The 18547-nt window shown below is 47.6% G+C and overlaps 1 protein-coding gene across 6 annotated transcripts in view; it reads right to left on the reverse strand.

Annotated features, from left to right (window-relative positions):
- Positions 1 to 7133: 7133 nt before the first annotated feature.
- Positions 7134 to 18547, reverse strand: part of NHSL1 (NHS like 1) — a 237698-nt gene continuing 226284 nt past the window's right edge. For 4 of the 6 annotated variants that reach the window (XM_019951465.3, XM_019951463.3, XM_073789658.1 and 1 more), the window contains 3 exons: positions 14560 to 17808; positions 13905 to 14037; positions 7134 to 9137 (listed from right to left, as the gene is read on the reverse strand). In XM_019951465.3, coding sequence (XP_019807024.2) covers positions 8402 to 9137; positions 13905 to 14037; positions 14560 to 17808 — 4118 coding nt within the window. In that variant the 3' untranslated portion in view covers positions 7134 to 8401. Of the gene's footprint in view, positions 9138 to 10737; positions 10839 to 13904; positions 14038 to 14559; positions 17839 to 18547 lie in introns of all 6 variants that reach the window. The other 2 variants (XM_033867778.2, XM_019951462.3) reach the window with 2 other exon arrangements.

The raw sequence follows: 18547 nt of genomic DNA on the forward strand, positions 1-18547 counted from the left end.
TCTAAACCCCCTTTCCCTCAGCCAGGGTGGTAAGGAAAGCGGTACTCCCTTGAGCAATGCTCTTTAAAGCTCCCCAGATGAACATGCGTTTCTGGCCACGATGGTGAAACAGGAGCCGGACGTGGAAAGTCCACAGCACACCACTGTGATCTCTGAGAGAAGGGGAAGAAAGGGAAGTCCAGTGAGTGTTCGAGCTTATGGCCTGGAGGTATGGTTTCCGGGCAGCAAAGCAGGAAGTGGGGAGGAAGCCAAACAGAGGCCAGTGGTCTCACTGAGTTGAGGAGACCGGGACAAGTGGGATGGGACGCCAAGGTGGCTAGGACTTGTTGGGCCGAACAAAGGACAGGAGGAACACACACAGAGCGCTCTGCAGATCCACAGCGAGTCCCTCTGACTCTTGGTGGAGCACTAATCTGTGAAGGTGTAAGAAGAAACTATCCCTGCCAAGAAACGAACAACCGGAAGCAGCAGAACAAATGAGTCACAGATCACATGTGGGGCTGGGAATAGCTTTTGTTCCCACTAGCAAGAGTGGACATAACTCATAGCGCACGGGGCATCAGGTAGAGTTTTCAAAAGGGTATGGTGTTCGTAGTGAGGGTAAATTGTCTCTAAACCAAAGGCTTCTCTGGAGCTCCCCTAACAAAGCTTAAAAGCCTTGAAAGGATCAAATGGATTCCAAAAGACTTGGCTGTGCACCAGAATAAAGCCTAATACTATTTAAAGGAATACAGTAAAATCTGTCGACGAGCAACCTACCATTCACAGTTCCCACCATCCAATAAAAAAATTACTGGAAAAATATGCAAAGAAACAGAAAAATATGACCCATAATTAGGGGGAATCAATCACTAAAAACACGTCCAGAAGGGGTAGATATGAAGGAATCAGCCACTTGGACCATGTGATCTGGCAGACCCTGGCAGACCCTAGGGTACTGGAGGTGTCAGTGGTGAAAAAAATTGCAGTGTGGAATTTATAAGACCCAGTGGGACCACGCAACGCAGGTCCCTGGGGTCCTGAAGCAGGGCTGTGCTAAGTGCAGGAGAGAACCGCATGCTTTCTGAAAAGCAGCTTCTGGAGTGCTGTTGGGTCCTGGTAGAGATGGACCCATGAGAAGCTCTGGCTTCTGACTTCTAGCTGTGGCCTTCTGACTTCTAGCTCTGGATGTATCAGATACATCCAGAGCTTCCCATCTTAGCTGGGCCCTGTCAGAAGCACCGCGTCCTAAGGTCTGTGGGACCTTAGGCGGTTCCATCATGAGATGGAAACGATACCTCGAGGAGCAGTCATGTGCAAGAGTGGAGCACGTGAGCAAGTGACATGAGCAGGTGGCCCAGATCCCCATGTCATTACGGTTGCCCCCACGTTGCTCCCTCCCTATGGCTGTTGGGACCTGTAAGATAGGCTGGAGGGGGGTGGGCAGGGACTTGAGCCTGCTTTTTGGTGGTCAGTGGGTTGGCTTACTGTGGCCCGAGCTGGAGATGGACAGCAGTTGCATTACACCCCCATTCAGGGGTGACGTCGAAAGAAAGCTTCGAGAAAAAAAATCTTCTACAAAACAAAAGGCAGAATTTTTGGTGATGGACCTGGTCACTCACTTCGTGAGAGAGAAAAGTTAAAATAGATATGGAATCTTGGCAGTGGCCAATGGCTTGTCCAACTGGTCAGGAGTTTGAAAAGAAAAAGAATGGAATTGAGACAAGGTCTGCGGGTAGAGGCATATGGTTAGACATCTGGGAACAGGCACAGAGCCTGAAAAACCGTATCATATGTTAAGGCCCGCTAGAAAGTACCCACTGGAAGAGGCACTAAACAACCAGGTAGATGAAATGACTTTGCCCGTTGGTATTAGCTCTTGTTGGTGCCCACCCCAGGGCTGGTACAATGGGCACACAAATATAGTGGCCGTGGTGGCAAAGATGGAGGCTATGCCTGGACCCCCCAAAAATACAGACTCCCACTTACCAAGGCCAACCTAGATACTGCTGAATCTGAATGTCTAACCTGCCAGCAATACGTACCAATGCTGAGACCCTGGTAAGGCTGTCGGAAGCCTGACTTGTCATTTGATACCAAGTTGAGTATATTAGACTCATTCGTTCCTGGCAGGCCAGCAATTCATTGGCACCAGGGTTAACACCTATTCTGGGTATGCAGCTTTCTTTCCTGCTCACAGGGCCTTGCCCAGCACCACAGTCTAGAAACTTACAAAGTCTCTGATCCGCTGGCGTGGATTTACAGAACGGGTGATCTACACATCATAACATCCAATCAGGGAGAGTTAGCTCATGGCCGCAGGATCCACTGGTTCTCTGACACACTGCACCACCTAGAAGCTGCTGGCCTGATAGCATATTGGAATGACTTGCTTTAGTGCCTGGCTGGAGGCAATACCCTGCCAAGATGGGGCGCCATCTCCCAAACACAGTACACTTACTAGATCAGAGAACCTGTATGCTGCTGTGTCTATAATAGGAAGGACACGTGCATCTGGGAACCAAGGGGTAGAAGGAGGAGTGACCTCACTTATCATCAGTCACTCCCAATGAACCACTAGGGATGTAGGACTTTCCACCCCACAACTCTGCAGAGCCAGAGGTCCTTGTTCTCAGAGGTGTACACTCCCCATTGGCAACACAGCAAGGGTTCCATTGAACTTCAACCTACTGCTGCCAGCTGGGCTCTCTGGTCTTTTTGTATCCAGGGACCGGCAGGCAAGAAGAGTCACCATCTTGCCAGGGGCAACTGACCCTGAACTGTAGGCAAGCCTACAGTTGCATGAGGTGGGGAACTAGAGGGCCCACTTGGGGCACCCTTTGTACTCCTTCCCCAATTGTCTATCCACAGGCAAGTACAGCCACCCTGGCTCCCAGGATTTCAGAACACTCTGGAATGAGGGCTTGGTTCACACCATCGGAAAAGCCCCAAGCCCCACAGAGGTGATAGTTGAGGGTGAAAGGAATTTAGAGTGGAGGTGGGGGATGATAAGTGCCACTTGTATCCTGGAGACTATTTGCTGGAAGGTTCTATAGTTGGTCCTATCAAATTCTTTTAAAATCTCTCCTCAGGAAGAGAGGTCCACCAGAGCCCTGGAGGAGCTGCTCTCCACACGCTTCTGCGGAACTGGATCCAAACAGTGCAAGTGGTGGAGTGTGGCAGGCATGGAGATGTGCTATTATATCCCCCCTCAAGAAAAGACTTGCCATCCAGCTGCAAGAAGTGTGCACGGTTGACAGCCTCCAACTCTTGGCTTCAAAAGGTCCACCTTAGCTTTCAAGCTGAGGCCATGCTATTTCTCAAGGCAGGCAGGATAAGTGGTCAGTGATTTCACTAAGCTGTGGAAATTGAGGGCACACTCTTCTCAGGGTGGCCTCTTGCAAAAGACCAAGCAGGACACTGATAAAGGACCTAGCTGACTGAGTAGTACTGCAGGGTGTTAGCTCTGCCCACCCCATTCTCTTTCCTCCCTTTTCCTTTCAAATGTGTTACAGTGTCTACTTCCTAAGGAACCTAAACCAGCATAGAAATACAGGCGCCTTTCTTTTCAATAGTTAGAATAAAGTCTCTAAGTCCAGAAGTAGCATCTATCAGGGCACAGAAAGAAGAATGAGGCGAACCTTTTGAGTGAGGGGAATAGTGGCAGATCTTAAAGGCCTTGCAGGCCACAGCTAGAAGTTAGAAGCCTATTCCAATTGTAACATCTAGTCTTTGGAACGTTTCAAGCAGGGGAGTGCTTGAATTGTTTTTAAAAGCAATTTTGTAGGGTGAATTGAGGGTGGTTGAAGATGCATGATAAAGGGAAGAAAACCAGTTGGGAGGCTTCTGCAGTAGTCTGAGATAATAGTTTAGACCTGAGAGGTGGCAGTGGAACTGGTGAGAAGTGATTGGATTTGTGATATATTTTGGCAACATGGTTGACATGACTTGCTTCTGGTTTAGATGTGGGGTGAAAAGAGAGGCCATAAGGATGAGCCTAGACTTGGGGCCTGAGCCACTGTGTGAGTGGTAACGCCCACTGATAAAGGCTTGGATATATTTAAGTTTAAAACACCTCTAAATGCAGATTCTGAGTAGGCAACTGATATACTGATATACTGATGAAGTCAGGACAGGAGACACTCAGGAGTGACGGGTATATATTACATTAATGTAACACTATGGGATTAGATGCAGTTACCAAGGGAGAGAGTAGCTTGAGAAAAGGCTAAGACCCCAGGCAGGTCACATCATTCCCCTTCTTAAAAACCTTCATTGTTTCCCAGTACTACAAACATAACCCAAATTACCTGGGATGACATCCCAGGCCCTCTACATTCTTGCCTGAGATGACCTTTCCAGTCTCATGTCCCACTTTGTTTTTCTAGAGACTTCCTATTTTAGCTCCTTGGTTTCCTCTAAACACTTTGCTTCTGCGCCTCTGCTCATGCTATCCCCTCCGTTTGGAGTGTCTTTCGTTTGCCAGCTTCCCCTGTCCGGCAAAATCCTCCTCATTCGTACACTCTTAGCTCAGGTTCACCATAGCCAATCCCTCTCTTATCTTCCTCTGAGAACAGTACCACTCAACTGCAAAGCAGGTGACAAATGACTTACCCAGTGGGTCTGGAGGTAGACAGCCCGAGGCTGGTGCAGTGACTCTGGCTGTCATCAATGGACCAGGCTCCTTCCTCCTCCGCCTTCCACAACATGTGGCTTCTTCCGTCCTTATTGGTGCCTCAAAGGTTTCGAGAGTACTGTTCCTCCTCCAGCCTCCCACCCATTCTAGGGATAAAAGGAGGAAGGGGATGGCACCTACATAAGGAAAGCAACTCTCTTGGCAACTCCTAGACTGTTGCCAGTCTCACTGGCCAAAACCGTGCCACATGGCCCGTTGGATTGTGGGAGCTGGTGGGGTGGGCTGTACTAGTATGTTACTTGGTGCATGGCTAGTCTCTTGCCGAAGACCACGTGAGACAGTGGTAAAGGACCTAGCTGTTTCTGTCCACCACAGGACTCCTTAGGTAAGTGATCTTTTCCCCAGAGTTCCCCATTGCACTGGCTGACTGATCAGGTGTTCTGTGGGTAAAGGGGAACTCACACGGTGCGGGAGGGCGCGCAGCAACGTCTGCCCAGGGTTCTTCCTTTTCGTCTACTCTGACAGTTCACTGTGTGTCTTCTTCACCAGGTTGGAAGCACCTTAATGATCTCTCATCCACATTTTTCTTAGAACTCTCTCTTCCTTACCTAGCACATGAGAAGTATTTAATAAAAGGCTTTTTTTTTTCCAATGCTGAACAAGTGACTACAGATTGCTCTAGTTCTTGTTCTGTGAATGAAGGCTGGCCTGTGTGGAAAGCAGTTTAGGGCAGCTCACTGAAAGAAACTATGTTATAGTAACTGAATAGCTTATTACAGAACCTCAAGAATCGGGTCCATGTTTTATTCGAAAGCCCCTCCTTCCCCCTACCCGCCCAACAATATCCTAATGTCTGCGAAATCATCCTATTGTACCCATTTCGTGACGGCACCCCAGCAATATAAACAATTGTTCAAATTCAATTTATGTGCTGAAAACACATTCATGCAGAAAACTAATCCTGTGTTTCCCCTGTCCTCCTGGGACACCCACCCCAGAGCTGGGCGTGGTGTTGGTGGATGGGAAATAAGATCGAGAAACAGAAATGTCTCCTTTTCTTTCCTTGTCCTTGTGATTCCCCAAATACGGTCTCATCCCCACAGGAGAAGCAATGGTTTCAATCAACATTTTTCAGAAATAGGAGGGCAGAAATCAGATGAAAGTTGAGGCTGCTTCCAACCAACAGACCAAATAGTCATTTGTTTCTCTCCCAACTCTTAGAAAAACAAGGTGGAAATAGCTTAGCCCTGGGGCTTTAAAGTCTCGGGCTATAGGGAAGAGTCAATAAGTCTGTCCTCATTGAGTTTTTAAGTACATATGGGGCATTAACAGTATCGAGCCTCACAAAGTAGCAAAGCTGAAGGTGCCGTGCGTTGCCGGGGTAAGTCTAGATCCTTGTCTCCCTATATTTCAACCATGCTGTGAGAAGTTCTCGCATCTCTCTACATGTCACATCACCTGAACTCTCAGTCGATACCTTACTGGGATTTTATTCAAAAGTCCATAGGACACCTCTTAGAGTTGCTTTTCCCTAGGTCCTTTTGGACAGCACCACCCACAGTGTCTGTGATGGTCTATTTCCTCTCTGTTGGGTCCCCACTTCCCACAGGCACCTTTTGGTCGTCACTGCCGTTCTGTTCGTATCCAGTGAAGCACTCAGCAGTTCTGTAACCAGAAGACCTAGCTCACCATTCAAAGATGCACGTACAAACAGCAAGAACAAAAAAGGTTCAAATGTTTCTTTACAATTGTTTTATTCAAAGCAAATTTAAAAACTTAATATATTTTTCCTTTAAAAATGGGGATTTTAAAAAAAGCTTTATAATTAGTTTTGAGGGTGCTTATCTTACCTTCAACATAAATGATTTATATATTAAATTTGTTTTCTGATATCCACGTACATTCTCATCCTTTTTAGGTAGCTATGAAAAGATTTCATATTCCAAAGCCAATGCCACTTTTCTAAAATTTAGGAGAAAAGATTCTTGCGCCCAATGTAGCAGACGCTTTGCTCCAAGTGGTAGAAAGTCCTTTTGCTCTTGGTCAAATGTCAGGTCTTGATTTCTGGTTGTGTGAAAAGACGTGTTTTGTTTTCTTCAGAGGATGGAAGGAGTCTCAATTCTTTAGGTTTGTTTTTGTCTCAAAGCCGTGTCTAAAATGGGTACCTAATGTTTTACTGTATAAACCTTGTGATGGTTGGGCCTGTGCAGTCCAACTTTTAGATGATATTTTCATACCAAAAAAGATGAAAATTGGCAGCTGCACTGTATTTAGGCTAATAATCTCAGTCCTCTCATCTTAAGTCCTTCTGATGAAGACAAGACTGATTTTATTTAACCAACAAATAAAGGAGTCTATGTACATGGCAGTTGGAAGTGGTCACAAGAATATCACATAAAAATAAATACTTTACACACTTTTCTTCCATGTCTAAAAGTGTTAAAATTCTAACCAGAGAAGATTAGAAGGTAATTAGTGAACTCAACTATTTGTAAAAAATATAAAAACACACAAACCAAATGATGCAAAAAATCTTTTTAATCTAAAAATTCATTTCCCAGGGCTAATTAAGAGCCAAGGCCTGCCAATTTTTATCAGTTTATTTGACCAAAAAGAGCTCTTCAGCATTTTCTTCAAAGTAAGATAATATAGAATAGATTTTGATAAACCTTTCTAAGTGAGGACACGATACGGCAGGCAGTTCAAGGAAAAATAGCATTAACGTTTTCTTTGGTGTAACCAAAAGGATATCCAAAAGTTAGCAGATGTTGACGTTTCAAGTGATAAGAAATCGCCAACTGGAAGTTTCAACTCTGGTTTAAAAAAAAAAAAAAGTTGTAAAAGGAAAGGCTCCACCCACAGTTCTGTAGTGCAAGTTTTAAAATTTAATTCTGAAAAATAATTTCATTTAATAAGCAGGAAACAAATTCCAGCAGTGTATCACTTACTCCTCTCCCCTTTCTCATCTCTGTTACCCTCTCTGTATGTGCGACTGTCATTTCAGCTCTCCAAGGAGGTCTCAGCTGCTGCTCAAGGAGGAAAGTCATTAAAAAATTACCTACATTTCTACAAACCAGGCTAGAAGTTGTGTGTCTGTGGCTGCACAGCAGCAGACTCCGAGTTACAGCGTTGCCATGTCCACGTATCCGTCATTTTTACAAAAAAGAAACAAAGCCTTTTTTCCCCAGAAAAAAGTACCTGAACCAATGAGTCACTTAGCCCCTTACCAACTTTTGGGGTAACCACTACATGGCCCCCCTTGAAAGCACACCTGTGCACATCCCCACCCGTTCTGTGCACTCAGAACCAGCAAATCTACCCCCTCTTTCTCAGAAGTAATGGTCCTCTCCCTTCTGGAACTCATTAATTTCCATAAACGTAACACTTTTAAAGCAGTTACCACCTCGCTCAGAAGGATCCATTACTCTACCTAGCTTAACGCTGTCTCTCCTATTTCTGTACATGCTGTATTTTTTTTTAACATAAAAAGTGTTCCAAATGCACACACATCCACATCCCTGCACACACACCCAGCATTTAGAGGAAAAAAAAAAATCTTCCCCAGGAAGCACTTTTAGAAGTTAAGCTTCTACTTGCTTTTAAGCCACAGGGCAAGTGCCAAGTGAGTCCTAAATAGCCCTCCCTTTCCGCTGCGGGGCCGGCCGTGCCGGGCCCACAGCACAGATGCTGAGCGGGATCCGTGGACAAGGCAGGGAAGGGTACCTGTCAGGCTTCCCAGAGCGCTGTGCTGCACATCTCCCCATGTCACCTGGGAGGTTCTTGCCCTTAGCTCTCTTCCCTCTGGGGACCTCCACGCTGTTCTGATGGATCCGTGCCCTCTGCGCTGGGCCGCCCCTCCGTGGGGCCAGGAGCCTGCGCCCCCCGCGAGGCAGCGGGCTGCCCTGCACAGAGCAGGCTGCCCTCACCCACTCCGTCCCCCACCAGTGCTTCCAGCGAACGTCCCCTCAGAGCGCCCAGGGGCCGGAGAGCCCTGCTGTCTACGGGCTCCGTGGCCTCCCCTTCGCCCTCTGAGATGACGGTCATGGGGCTGCTCTGGATCCGGTTCCGCACGCTGTACCGGCTGCTGGCGGCGGAAGGCGGAGTTCGGCTGCGGCCGTACCTGGGGCCAGAAAAGGACAGACTCCGCGGCATCGAGCCTTCGTTCTTGGCCCACTCCTCCTGGGCCCTTCTGTTCTTGCTCGGGGAGCAGCTTGATGGGCTCTCGGGGGTGTCTGGCGAAGGCTCCGACTTTGACCTCTGGAATCTGGGGTCTGTGTTCTTGAGCATCTCGGCTGCGGACATGCGGGCACTGGTGTCCGACCGACTCCCTTTTTTCAGCAGCAGAGCTTTGAAGTTGTCACTGCTGGTGCTGGTCTTCCGGATGCTTCTCTGAATCGATCCCACTTGCTTCTGGGAGGCCAGGCTGGGGGCAGCACCAGTGGGCGTCACTGGCGGGGAGGGAGAATGGTTTCGGGAGTGATCATCATCGGAATCTTTACGGCCAAGGACTTTCCTCTTAGACCTGAGATTTCAGAACGTTAAGATGAAGGTTAATTCCCGGGGGGCCACTGGATGCCCACCACATCCACCCTGCTTCTCTCACCGCACGTTAAGGTCACCATCTATTATTTTCACTATGGAAAGCACCAAACACCCAGGCACAAAGAATAGTTCATTGTATTACTATGTGTGCCCATGCCCCAGCTGTGATAATTATTAACTTATGGCCACCCTGTTTTCATTTCTACCCTCACTGGATTACTCTGACACAAATCTCAAACATCATATTATCTTACTTTGGATAGGACCATTTCCAACGTTTTTAATCACTGCCATTTCTTACTTAACTCTTCTGTATGGGACTGAGGCTGAGTGAATTTCATGGTGCTGGCACTCGAACGGCCTAATACAGGGTCTCCACCCCCGGGCCGCGGGGTAGCGGGGCCTGTTAGGAAGCGGGCCGCACAGCAGGAGGTGAGCGGCGGGCGAGCGAGCGAGCGAAGCTTCATCTGTTGCTCCCCATTGCTCTCATTACCACCTGAGCCATCCTCCCCCCTCCACCCCACCCCGTGGAAAAACTGTCTTCCACGAAACTGGTCCCTGGTGCCAAAAAGGTTGGGGACCACTGGCCTAATAGATAGGCCAACTCCTAGAATGTCCCACATACTGAGACAGGCCCCCACCTCAGGTTCTAGAACAACTCTGCAACTTTACACTCTCCATCATTCTAGAGTTTGGCATAAAACCAGCTCTCCTTGGCTCTTACTGGACCATTCGTCAACTCCTAGAAATCCAATTTTCTGGAAAATAAGAGTGAACCTTCCACATCAGATCCTGTTGCCTGACTGCAGAGAACCACTAGCTGAGCAAGCAAACGTGAGGGATGTGGGTAGCATGTGAAAGAGGAGGGGCCTTCAGGAAAAGTAAAACTGTCCTGGGGGAATTTCTTATAACCAGTCTCTAAGAAACTCCTGGCTCAATGCGTCTTCTACCGAGAATGCATTAGAGAAAATAAAGCAGATGTACCAAGTGGCCCCTTGCAGGTCTCTTCATACCAACAACTCAGTGTGGGAGGAATCTCTCAGCTAAGGGCAGGTGGACTGGCTATAAGGAAACTCGATATATTTACTAAAGATGTGGTTATACCTCTTTTTCTGCTATAAAATTCTAGAACATGCAACAGGCAAAGGTTGAGAGGATGCTGTCCGAACATAGAGATTAAGAGTTGAATCTGAGCAACTTCTAGCTGTGTGACCCTGGACCAGTTACTCATCTATTTACAAGTTTTCCAGACTTGTAAAATGTGGATGATGGTAACAACCTCACAGGTTTGTGAGGATTCAGTGGGATAAAGGACCTCTGGAGTCACACAGACCTGGGTACACCCACTGCTAAAGCTTCCTTGCTCTGTAAACTGGGGCATGTTAAACTTTCTCACCCTGGTTCCTGTCTGGAAAAGAGGAATAACAGTAGACAGTTCAGAGCTTATCAATAAAGATAAATGCAGTCATAGCCATAAAGTGTCAGGCATAGAGTAGGTGCCTAACAAGACTTTCAGTGTCATTTAGGGAAATATAATTCTTCCTTCCTGCTCTCAGTTCAGGCTTCAGCGCTGTTTTTACCTGTCCTGCACATCGAGGCACAGGGGAGGATGGGCCCGTGACGGCTGCCCTGGGCTTGGTGCTCCCAGGGTCCTCTCTGTGCTCTGGCCAAAAAGAAGCCACTAAAATGGAAGACAGGAAGTGGTAAAAACCCAATTAAGAGGCTGAAGGGGGTGGCCAGGGCTGACATAGCACCAGCCCCTTTAGGACAGCAGAGACTGGCCTATGATACTTTGGTTCACCAGTTCTATTCCACTGTCAACAAGAGCGTTGCTCTGGAGTTAAGTTGCTGACCCACTGACGAAAACCACAGAAACAATAACACCTCAGAATTTCAGAACTGGAAAACATTTAGGTGGTTTGGTCTGACCAGAGAAGGTAATCGAGGTCTAGAGAGTGAAGTCATACAGCTTAATACAAGAAGTAAGACCTGATGGAGTACCTTTCCAGTAGAGCACATGACCTCACAATTTATACTGTTTGCTTCCCAAAGACATCTCTGCTCATCTGATTCTTGTAGGTATTGGTTTGTGGCTTTTAAATGTGGCTTTCTGTTTGGCTTTTACATGGAGAAGGCGTGCTGAGATCCACATAACGAGCCATAGCTATGCTTGATTAAAGCTACAACCTTTAATTGTAGATTTAGAATGAAGACGGGAGACGGGGATTTATAAAAGTATTGCTGTTTGTCAAGAGTAACTGCCCACTAAAATGAGAATTAAAACTAAATATATGAATTCTCTGCATATATGTATGTATATATATACACACAGACTATAAATATGTGTGTGTATTTCTAAGGAAAATGGCTATAAAAAACGCTTGAACAATTAACACTGGCTTAAAAACTAATTACTTCAAAAAAAAATTTAAATTACTTCAATGAGGATAAAAACTTCACACCTCAACTGGTGTTCTACATTTTCCATCTGGCTTTAAATCTGAAGTGAATTAATTTGCATTATAAAATGTGAAAGCTGTGTTTCTTTAGATACTCTTTAATTTAGATTATTAGCTTAGGTACTGAAGGATATAAAATAAAGCCCTAAAAATCACAGACTTTAGATGGCCTCCTATTATGTCTGCTAATATATTATCTATACCTATAACTCCATCTACTAAAAATTAGCCTGCGTCTATCTATCTATGTATCCATCTATCCATCCATCTACTAAAAATTAGCCTGCATCTATCTGTCCATCCATCCATCCATCTACTAAAAATTAGCCTGCATCTATCTATCTATCTATCATCTATCTATCTATCCATCCATCCATCTACTAAAAATTAGCCTGCATCTATCTATCTATCTATCATCTATCTATCTATCCATCCATCCATCTACTAAAAATTAGCCTGCATCTATCTATCTGCCTATCTATCCATCCATCCATCCATCTACTAAAAATTAGCCTGCATCCTCACTCTCACTCTGTAATCCATACCCTACTCAGTCTTTCCTTCTGTCGTGTACACGGAACAATACAGACTGGCCAATTTCTGCATCTGCAGCAGATGTAACTTGTTGGTAGGAGAAACCACAGTCTTTTAGTGCCTTAAGAAGGTTGCCACAATAAAATACAGAGGAGATCCTTGGTATCTTGTTAGGAAAAGTGTGTAGTAATGTGGCCCCACAACAGTTGGGGTTCTCTCTGAGACCAAGTATTTAGTGCACAGAGCAACCAGGCAACACATCTTCTCTGTGGATGCTGTTTTAAATATATATGCCTGCATATTTACCAACCCAATGCATCCCATACCGAACAGGAGAAGTTGAGCCTTGGAAGAATTTCCTGACAGTTACACAGTCATTGAGAGCTCGTTAGGTGTCCAGCATGACTCGAGTTAGAAACATCAGCGTAAACCTCTAGACATGTCACTGAAGTTGCTTTCAAAGGATGTGGAATTTTTATTTCCCTATTTGGAGGAATAATGTGATCACTAGTTACCTTTTTATTTCTAATGAGAGCACAGAGAGCGGTCAGACAATGTTAAAGAGGCAGTCTTTAGGGTATATTGGGACATTATACCAGTAGTGGAGTCAAGAGTTAAAGAACATAATTCTTGACAAACACCTTAATTCATCAGCTTGGTTTTTTCCCCCCTAAGTTAGATGTTTACATGTTGCACGAGGAATCGCAGGTAGGGACTGCACAGCCTCTGCTTTCCATCTCATGCAATAACAGTCTTTTCAGTTAGATTCCAAGAATTGGGAAAGCACTGCTGACACAGGTTACTTACACAGAGAATCAAATGATTTTACAGGATGTTTAGTTTCAGGAGGAAAAAAAGGGACCTTGATTCAGGGACCTTGGCAGCACAGGGGCATTCATAAGAGTTATCTGAAAATACTATGGTAAAGAATTTTAGAAGGAAGTAAAGGGTTTATACAGCATATAGTTTAAAGTCCTTGCACGAACACAATCATATCCATTTTTACAATGAAACCGTTGTGGGAGTACTCAACTGTTTATGGCCAGAAAAATGAGGTAGTAAATAAAACTTTAGTGCTAAGTCATATTCACTCTTCAAGGTGATCACATGTAAAGAGTACAACAGTTCAGGCAGTTATTCTGAAAATTTTACTCTACATTTTTTTTAAACCCAATAACTTCTTATGCCAGTAGATGGCACTAGCAGTATATAGTTAACAAGCAAGTTTAATTCCTTTTGCTCCTGCTTAAAACTGAAACATTTAAGTAGCCAAAGATATTACACTATAAAATCGTAGTTTTTCTGTAAAATGAAAATAATAACAGCAATAAAACCAAACACTGTTAGGAAAGAAGAAGTCCCGTACGGCTAGTCTGTGCATCTTAAGTCCATTAGAACACAGCATCCCTCATCCTGGACTGGACCACTGGCTACTCTAACCCAACTCCTGTAAATTTCCAATCAAATACAGCGACACTGCATTTCTTGCTAGTAAGAGAAGGGCCAACCAAATGGCATCATCACGTTGAGCCTCTGTCCCCCATATGATCATAAAAATCAGTGGAACTAAGTAAAACAGAAATTGGAGTCAAGGCAAATAAAAATATAGAAACAAACTAAGAAATCAATAATCAGGTTAATGAAGCCTAACTGGGTGACAGCAGAAACCTCAAGAAAGAAAAATACATCGAGAAACGATTTGGAAAGGGGGACTCATAAAGTAGGTGCAAAAAAGAGGAAGGAGTTTTGGATACCTGTGAATAGCTGCAAAAAGGTCTTCCGTGGTCCGGGGTCTACTGGGGGTCATCACCTCATCACTCCCATCTTCCTTACAGAAGTCACAGGCCTCTGAGGAAGAACCGGCTGTGTCAGCCTCCGGTACCCCAGCTGTGGAGAAACAAGCAGGCAGACACAAGATGCACAAATGACTTGAATTTCAGTCCTTAGCCAAGCTCCCAAATATACTTCCCTACCATTCTGACAACGGGAGAATCACAGGGAGAGGCAGCAGGGCCTGTAGTTTGATATTTTACAAAGATGGGGAAAATGATACAAGCATGACAGTCACAGCTCAGGCTTTTCTGTTAAAGTCTAGATAAACTGACTGAATCTCCCTTAAATTTTGTTAGAACATTTCTTTGCAGCTCTCCAGGGAATTACTCACTGCTATTTAATACCCAGCCTGCTGCCGACCACTCCACCCCCTCTATTTTCTGCGCTTCTGTAAGCTCTACCCTTAGATCTAGGTTAAAAAAAAATTTTTTTTTTTCAGAGAAATGCCAAGTTGGTAACCTAAGTACGAGGCAGCGCAGGGAGTCCACATACTGTTGGCTTGAACGTGAACGTGCAGCAGCCCTGTTCGTCTCAGCTGCATATGGTCAGAGGGGAACAAGAGAAAACCAGACTCACGCCCTGGGTCCTGCAGAGACAAACAGCTCTCCACGTTGTCCCCGGCGTCCGCACAGCGCTCGGCGCCCGGCTCCTCCCGCGAGGGGGCTGGCGAGGCATCGGGCTGCACCATGGGGACATTGGCTTCCACTCTGCCCGGGGACTCAGATCTTGAAGCTCCTCCCGCAAGAACCGAGCTGCCAGAGTCGGTCTCATCGGAACCAGCCCCGGCTGCACACTTCTCTCGTGCCTCTCTTCTCGTGGGGCTGGGCGACGCTTTGCTCACGTTCTCTGCGGGCTCCGCCGTGAAATCTCTCTGCGGAGGTGGCACCACCAGGAACAGTTTGGGCTTCTTGGAAACAGGGGGGGGCTTCCTGCTAGGCGACGGGCTGGGGGGTTCATGGGGCGGGGCAGTCCCGGGTCCGGCCTCTGCCTCCCCGGCACGGCCCGGGCTGCGGCTCGGGAGGCCACGCTCGGCTACACTGTCTTGGTGACCCTGAGTCGAGCTCTTGGCAGGAGTCGGGAGCGAGCTTGTCGCGGAGGCAGGCTGGCTTTCACTCTCCATTTCATTTATGCTATTTCGGGATTTCAGGAGAGCAGATGGCTTTACATGATACTGGGGAACAACCGGAGTTCGTTTTTCCTGAGATGCATGTTCACGTAACTGTGCTACCTCGGTTCCTGAGTTCTTCCTCACCGGCCGCAACTGCACCATCTGCAACGCCTCCGTGGTGATCAGGGGCATGGGGGGTCTACCGCCCTCCTCCTTGGTGGAAGGCTGCCTGCAGGCCTCCCGGGAGGGCTCTGGCTGGCCAGCTTTTTTGAAAGAAGGCCTGGCATCTTTCATCAATTTGGGGTCAAGCGGTGGGGCGGGCGGGGGCACCGAGGCGGGGAAGGCAGGTGGTGGAGGTGGCAGGGAGGCAGATGAGTGCAGAAGACGGGGGCTGAGTGCTGTAGGTGTCGGAGGAAAGAAGGCGTTGGTGGGGGGACAGAAGGGCGTGAGAACTTCTGGCGGTGGAGTGGGGAAGAGGGGAGAGTCCGGCAGAGGCGAGCCCTCGGGGAAATCTGCCGGTGGAGGGGGAGGAGGGAGGAAAGGAGACTTGTCCCTGGGACAGGGAGATGGGAGAGAGGGCAGAGGAGGCGCAGCAAGGGGAGCGGCCAGCACCGAATCTAGCCTCTTCATGGTTCCGCTTCCTTCCGTAGACGTGCTGGAGGAAAGAGACGTAGACGAGGAGGAGATGGATACTGAAGACACCAGAGAGGACTTCCTTTCTGGCACCTTGGGCTTGGGCTTCCCCCTCCCATTGGCTGGTGACACTGACTTTAAAAACACAGGCACAGGGGTGAGAGTCGTGGGTGTGTTCGACTGGCTGGAATACCCACTGGATGGAGAAGTGACCCTGTGTGACTTCTCCGGCGATGTGATCTTTGGTTTGACTGCGCCATCGGGCACCGGGGCTACCGCGGCCCTGGACCCGTCCGGGAGATCGCGGCCTGGCCCGTTTCCGGGCGATGCTGCGCTGCCAGCTGGACCCGCCCCGCCCGTGTTCCCCGGGTCCTCCTGCACGCCCGTGTAGTCAATGTAGTAACCCCACGGGTCTGTGTACTCGGACTTGACGCTGCTCGTGTCGCTCTGTGCCGGTGTGACCCCGGCCAGGGCGTAGACGTTGGGGGTGGTGGCGGAGGTCAGGCTGCTGCCCGCGCTCACTGTGCTCTGGCTGCGGGAGCGAGGCAGCCAGGGCTCTTCGAAGTCACTGCACGGGCTCTGGGAGGGCGAGCTGCCGCCCTTGCCCGGGAGTTTCAGCTGCAGCGAGTGCTGGAGCGAAGCGATCAGGCTCTCGTTCAGCACCTGCCCGTTCGACTGGACGCTCTTCTTGGGAATCCTGCGCAGAGAGTCTGTCCGAGAGGGTGGCAGGGGAGGCTTCTTCGCTTTCTTCAGAGAGATGTTTCGAGAAAGGTTTTTGTCTTGGCAATTCGACCGGTCCCCTTGGTTCTTCCGCGCTCTTCCATCAAAAATATTGACCACGCTGTGCCTCGGGTTCCCAAAGCCATCGCTACTATTGCACACATTCCCAGGTCCGTGTCCAGAGTTGGTGCGCAGAGAAGTGTAGTAGCCATCGTGGTCCTCTGGATACACGGCCCTGGCATCATCTTTGTTGGACGTCTGGTCCAAACTGCCACTGCTCATGTTACCTACAGGAGTGGAGTAACCAGGAGTTGCCAAATGTGGCTTCCGTGGGGACGCACGCCCACTACCCGAGGCACTGTATTCCCAGGGCTCCGCGCTGCCGCCGTGTCCCCTGCCTCCTGAATGACTGGACTCACTCTTGCTGTTCAGATCCTGGGGGTGGACCGGGAAGCTCAGGTTGTTTCTACAATTATAGGCCATGGCCTGGGACCCATTCTCCCGATTTGCGGGCGTATTTAGAGAGACCGCAGAATCACAGAGGGACAGCACAGTGGTTGCACTGGACGAATGAGGATCTGAGGCCTGTGAAAAAATGGTGGGGTGCCCCTCAGTCCAGTTACCACGGGGAGAATGATGACCATCTTTCTGCCTGGAGAGGAAGTGGTCTCTGGATTTGATCTTTGTGTATGAAGACGAACTGGTAATTTTACTGTCCAGCTGCCCTAAGCTCTGAGCAGTGTGAATCACAATAACCTCTGAAGAGGAGGAGAGTGCAGCATTTGGGATGATACTGGTGGAGTAGGTCGTGTGAGGAGAGACTACGCATGCCGGGCTTGTTACGTTTTCACCCTCCAAGTACCCCAGCTCCTGGGATTTGGGCCTCAAAAGTGTTCCAGTCCCTGGGGCAGCTCCTAGATGTCCGAAGTCTTTGTCTACTTGCAGGTGACCCCTCTGGTAGGCGAGAGTTTCATCTGCGTCTTCTGCAGGGCGCAGGGCACCCAGCCGTGGCTCCAGGGACTGAACGTTTGTCCTCGCTCCAGACCGGGGGAGACTGTGGAAACCAGTGTCACTGTTGAGACGAGAAGGGAACACGACACCCACAGAGTCGCTCAGCACAGACATGTTCCCAGAGGAGCCTGGGAAGTGACTCATCTGGGCAGCAATGCCTTGCCCCTTCTGCGCCCTGATTCTTCTCATCGAAGGTGGTACGATTTTCACTTCCTCAGTCTGACAGCTGGAATCCCTGGTTTCTGAGCGCTGCCCAGCAGATCTATAGCCATCGAGCCTTCCAAGCGTAGAGTAGTGGTCTGGGGTGTCCACTGAGTGGCCACCGACATCATCTTGGCCAGTGCCCCCCAAAGCTGGAGATAAAGCAGAAAGAGGCTTGTCACCTAAAAATAAAAATCAGTATCTTAGTTCATTACCTTGATCTCTCACCCTCTTCTGACTCTGTTCTGTTGTACTTAAAAGAAAAAAAACCTTTTCTATTTGGTCTGGTTTCTTTTTTCCTGTAAACACCTAAGAGAAGGTTTAAGTATTGACAGTTACTGATAGCCCCTAAAATGAAAATCCTTATTATGAATTTTGGGTACTTCTCTTAATATATACTTCAAATCCTCCTATAGATTAAGTGCTGCATATAGGATTCTCAGGTACTGCCTTTGAGATCAAAGCTGAGTGCTTCTTGGAAGGTTTACTTTTCACATAACCTCCTTTTTGTAAAGGTGGCCTTTCACCCACCTGGTCATTGCACAGAACAGCCATCAAGCAGTGACTGTCTTTTCCAAAGACAGATGAATGTAGCAGTTCAACAATAGGGCTACAGAGATACCATTTATGAGGGATATTGGTATAAAACATTGTTAATTACATTAATTTTTTATGTCAGAAGGAAATCCTAAGAAAAAGAAAAATGATATACAGGCCCATCTGTGTTTCAAACATTTCATTATCCATGAATAACAACGCTCTTCTATCCATCTTAAGCCATTATCATCTGTCTGCTGATGACATTCAAAATTCAGTAGCAATCTGTTGTGTTCTGGTGGGGAAAAAGCAGCAGGAACAGATCCAGTGAACACTTCCTCAGTTTAGGATTAT

This window comes from Tursiops truncatus, chromosome 12 (genome assembly GCF_011762595.2).
Source record: "Tursiops truncatus isolate mTurTru1 chromosome 12, mTurTru1.mat.Y, whole genome shotgun sequence".
NCBI classification, from domain to species: Eukaryota; Metazoa; Chordata; class Mammalia; order Artiodactyla; family Delphinidae; genus Tursiops; species Tursiops truncatus.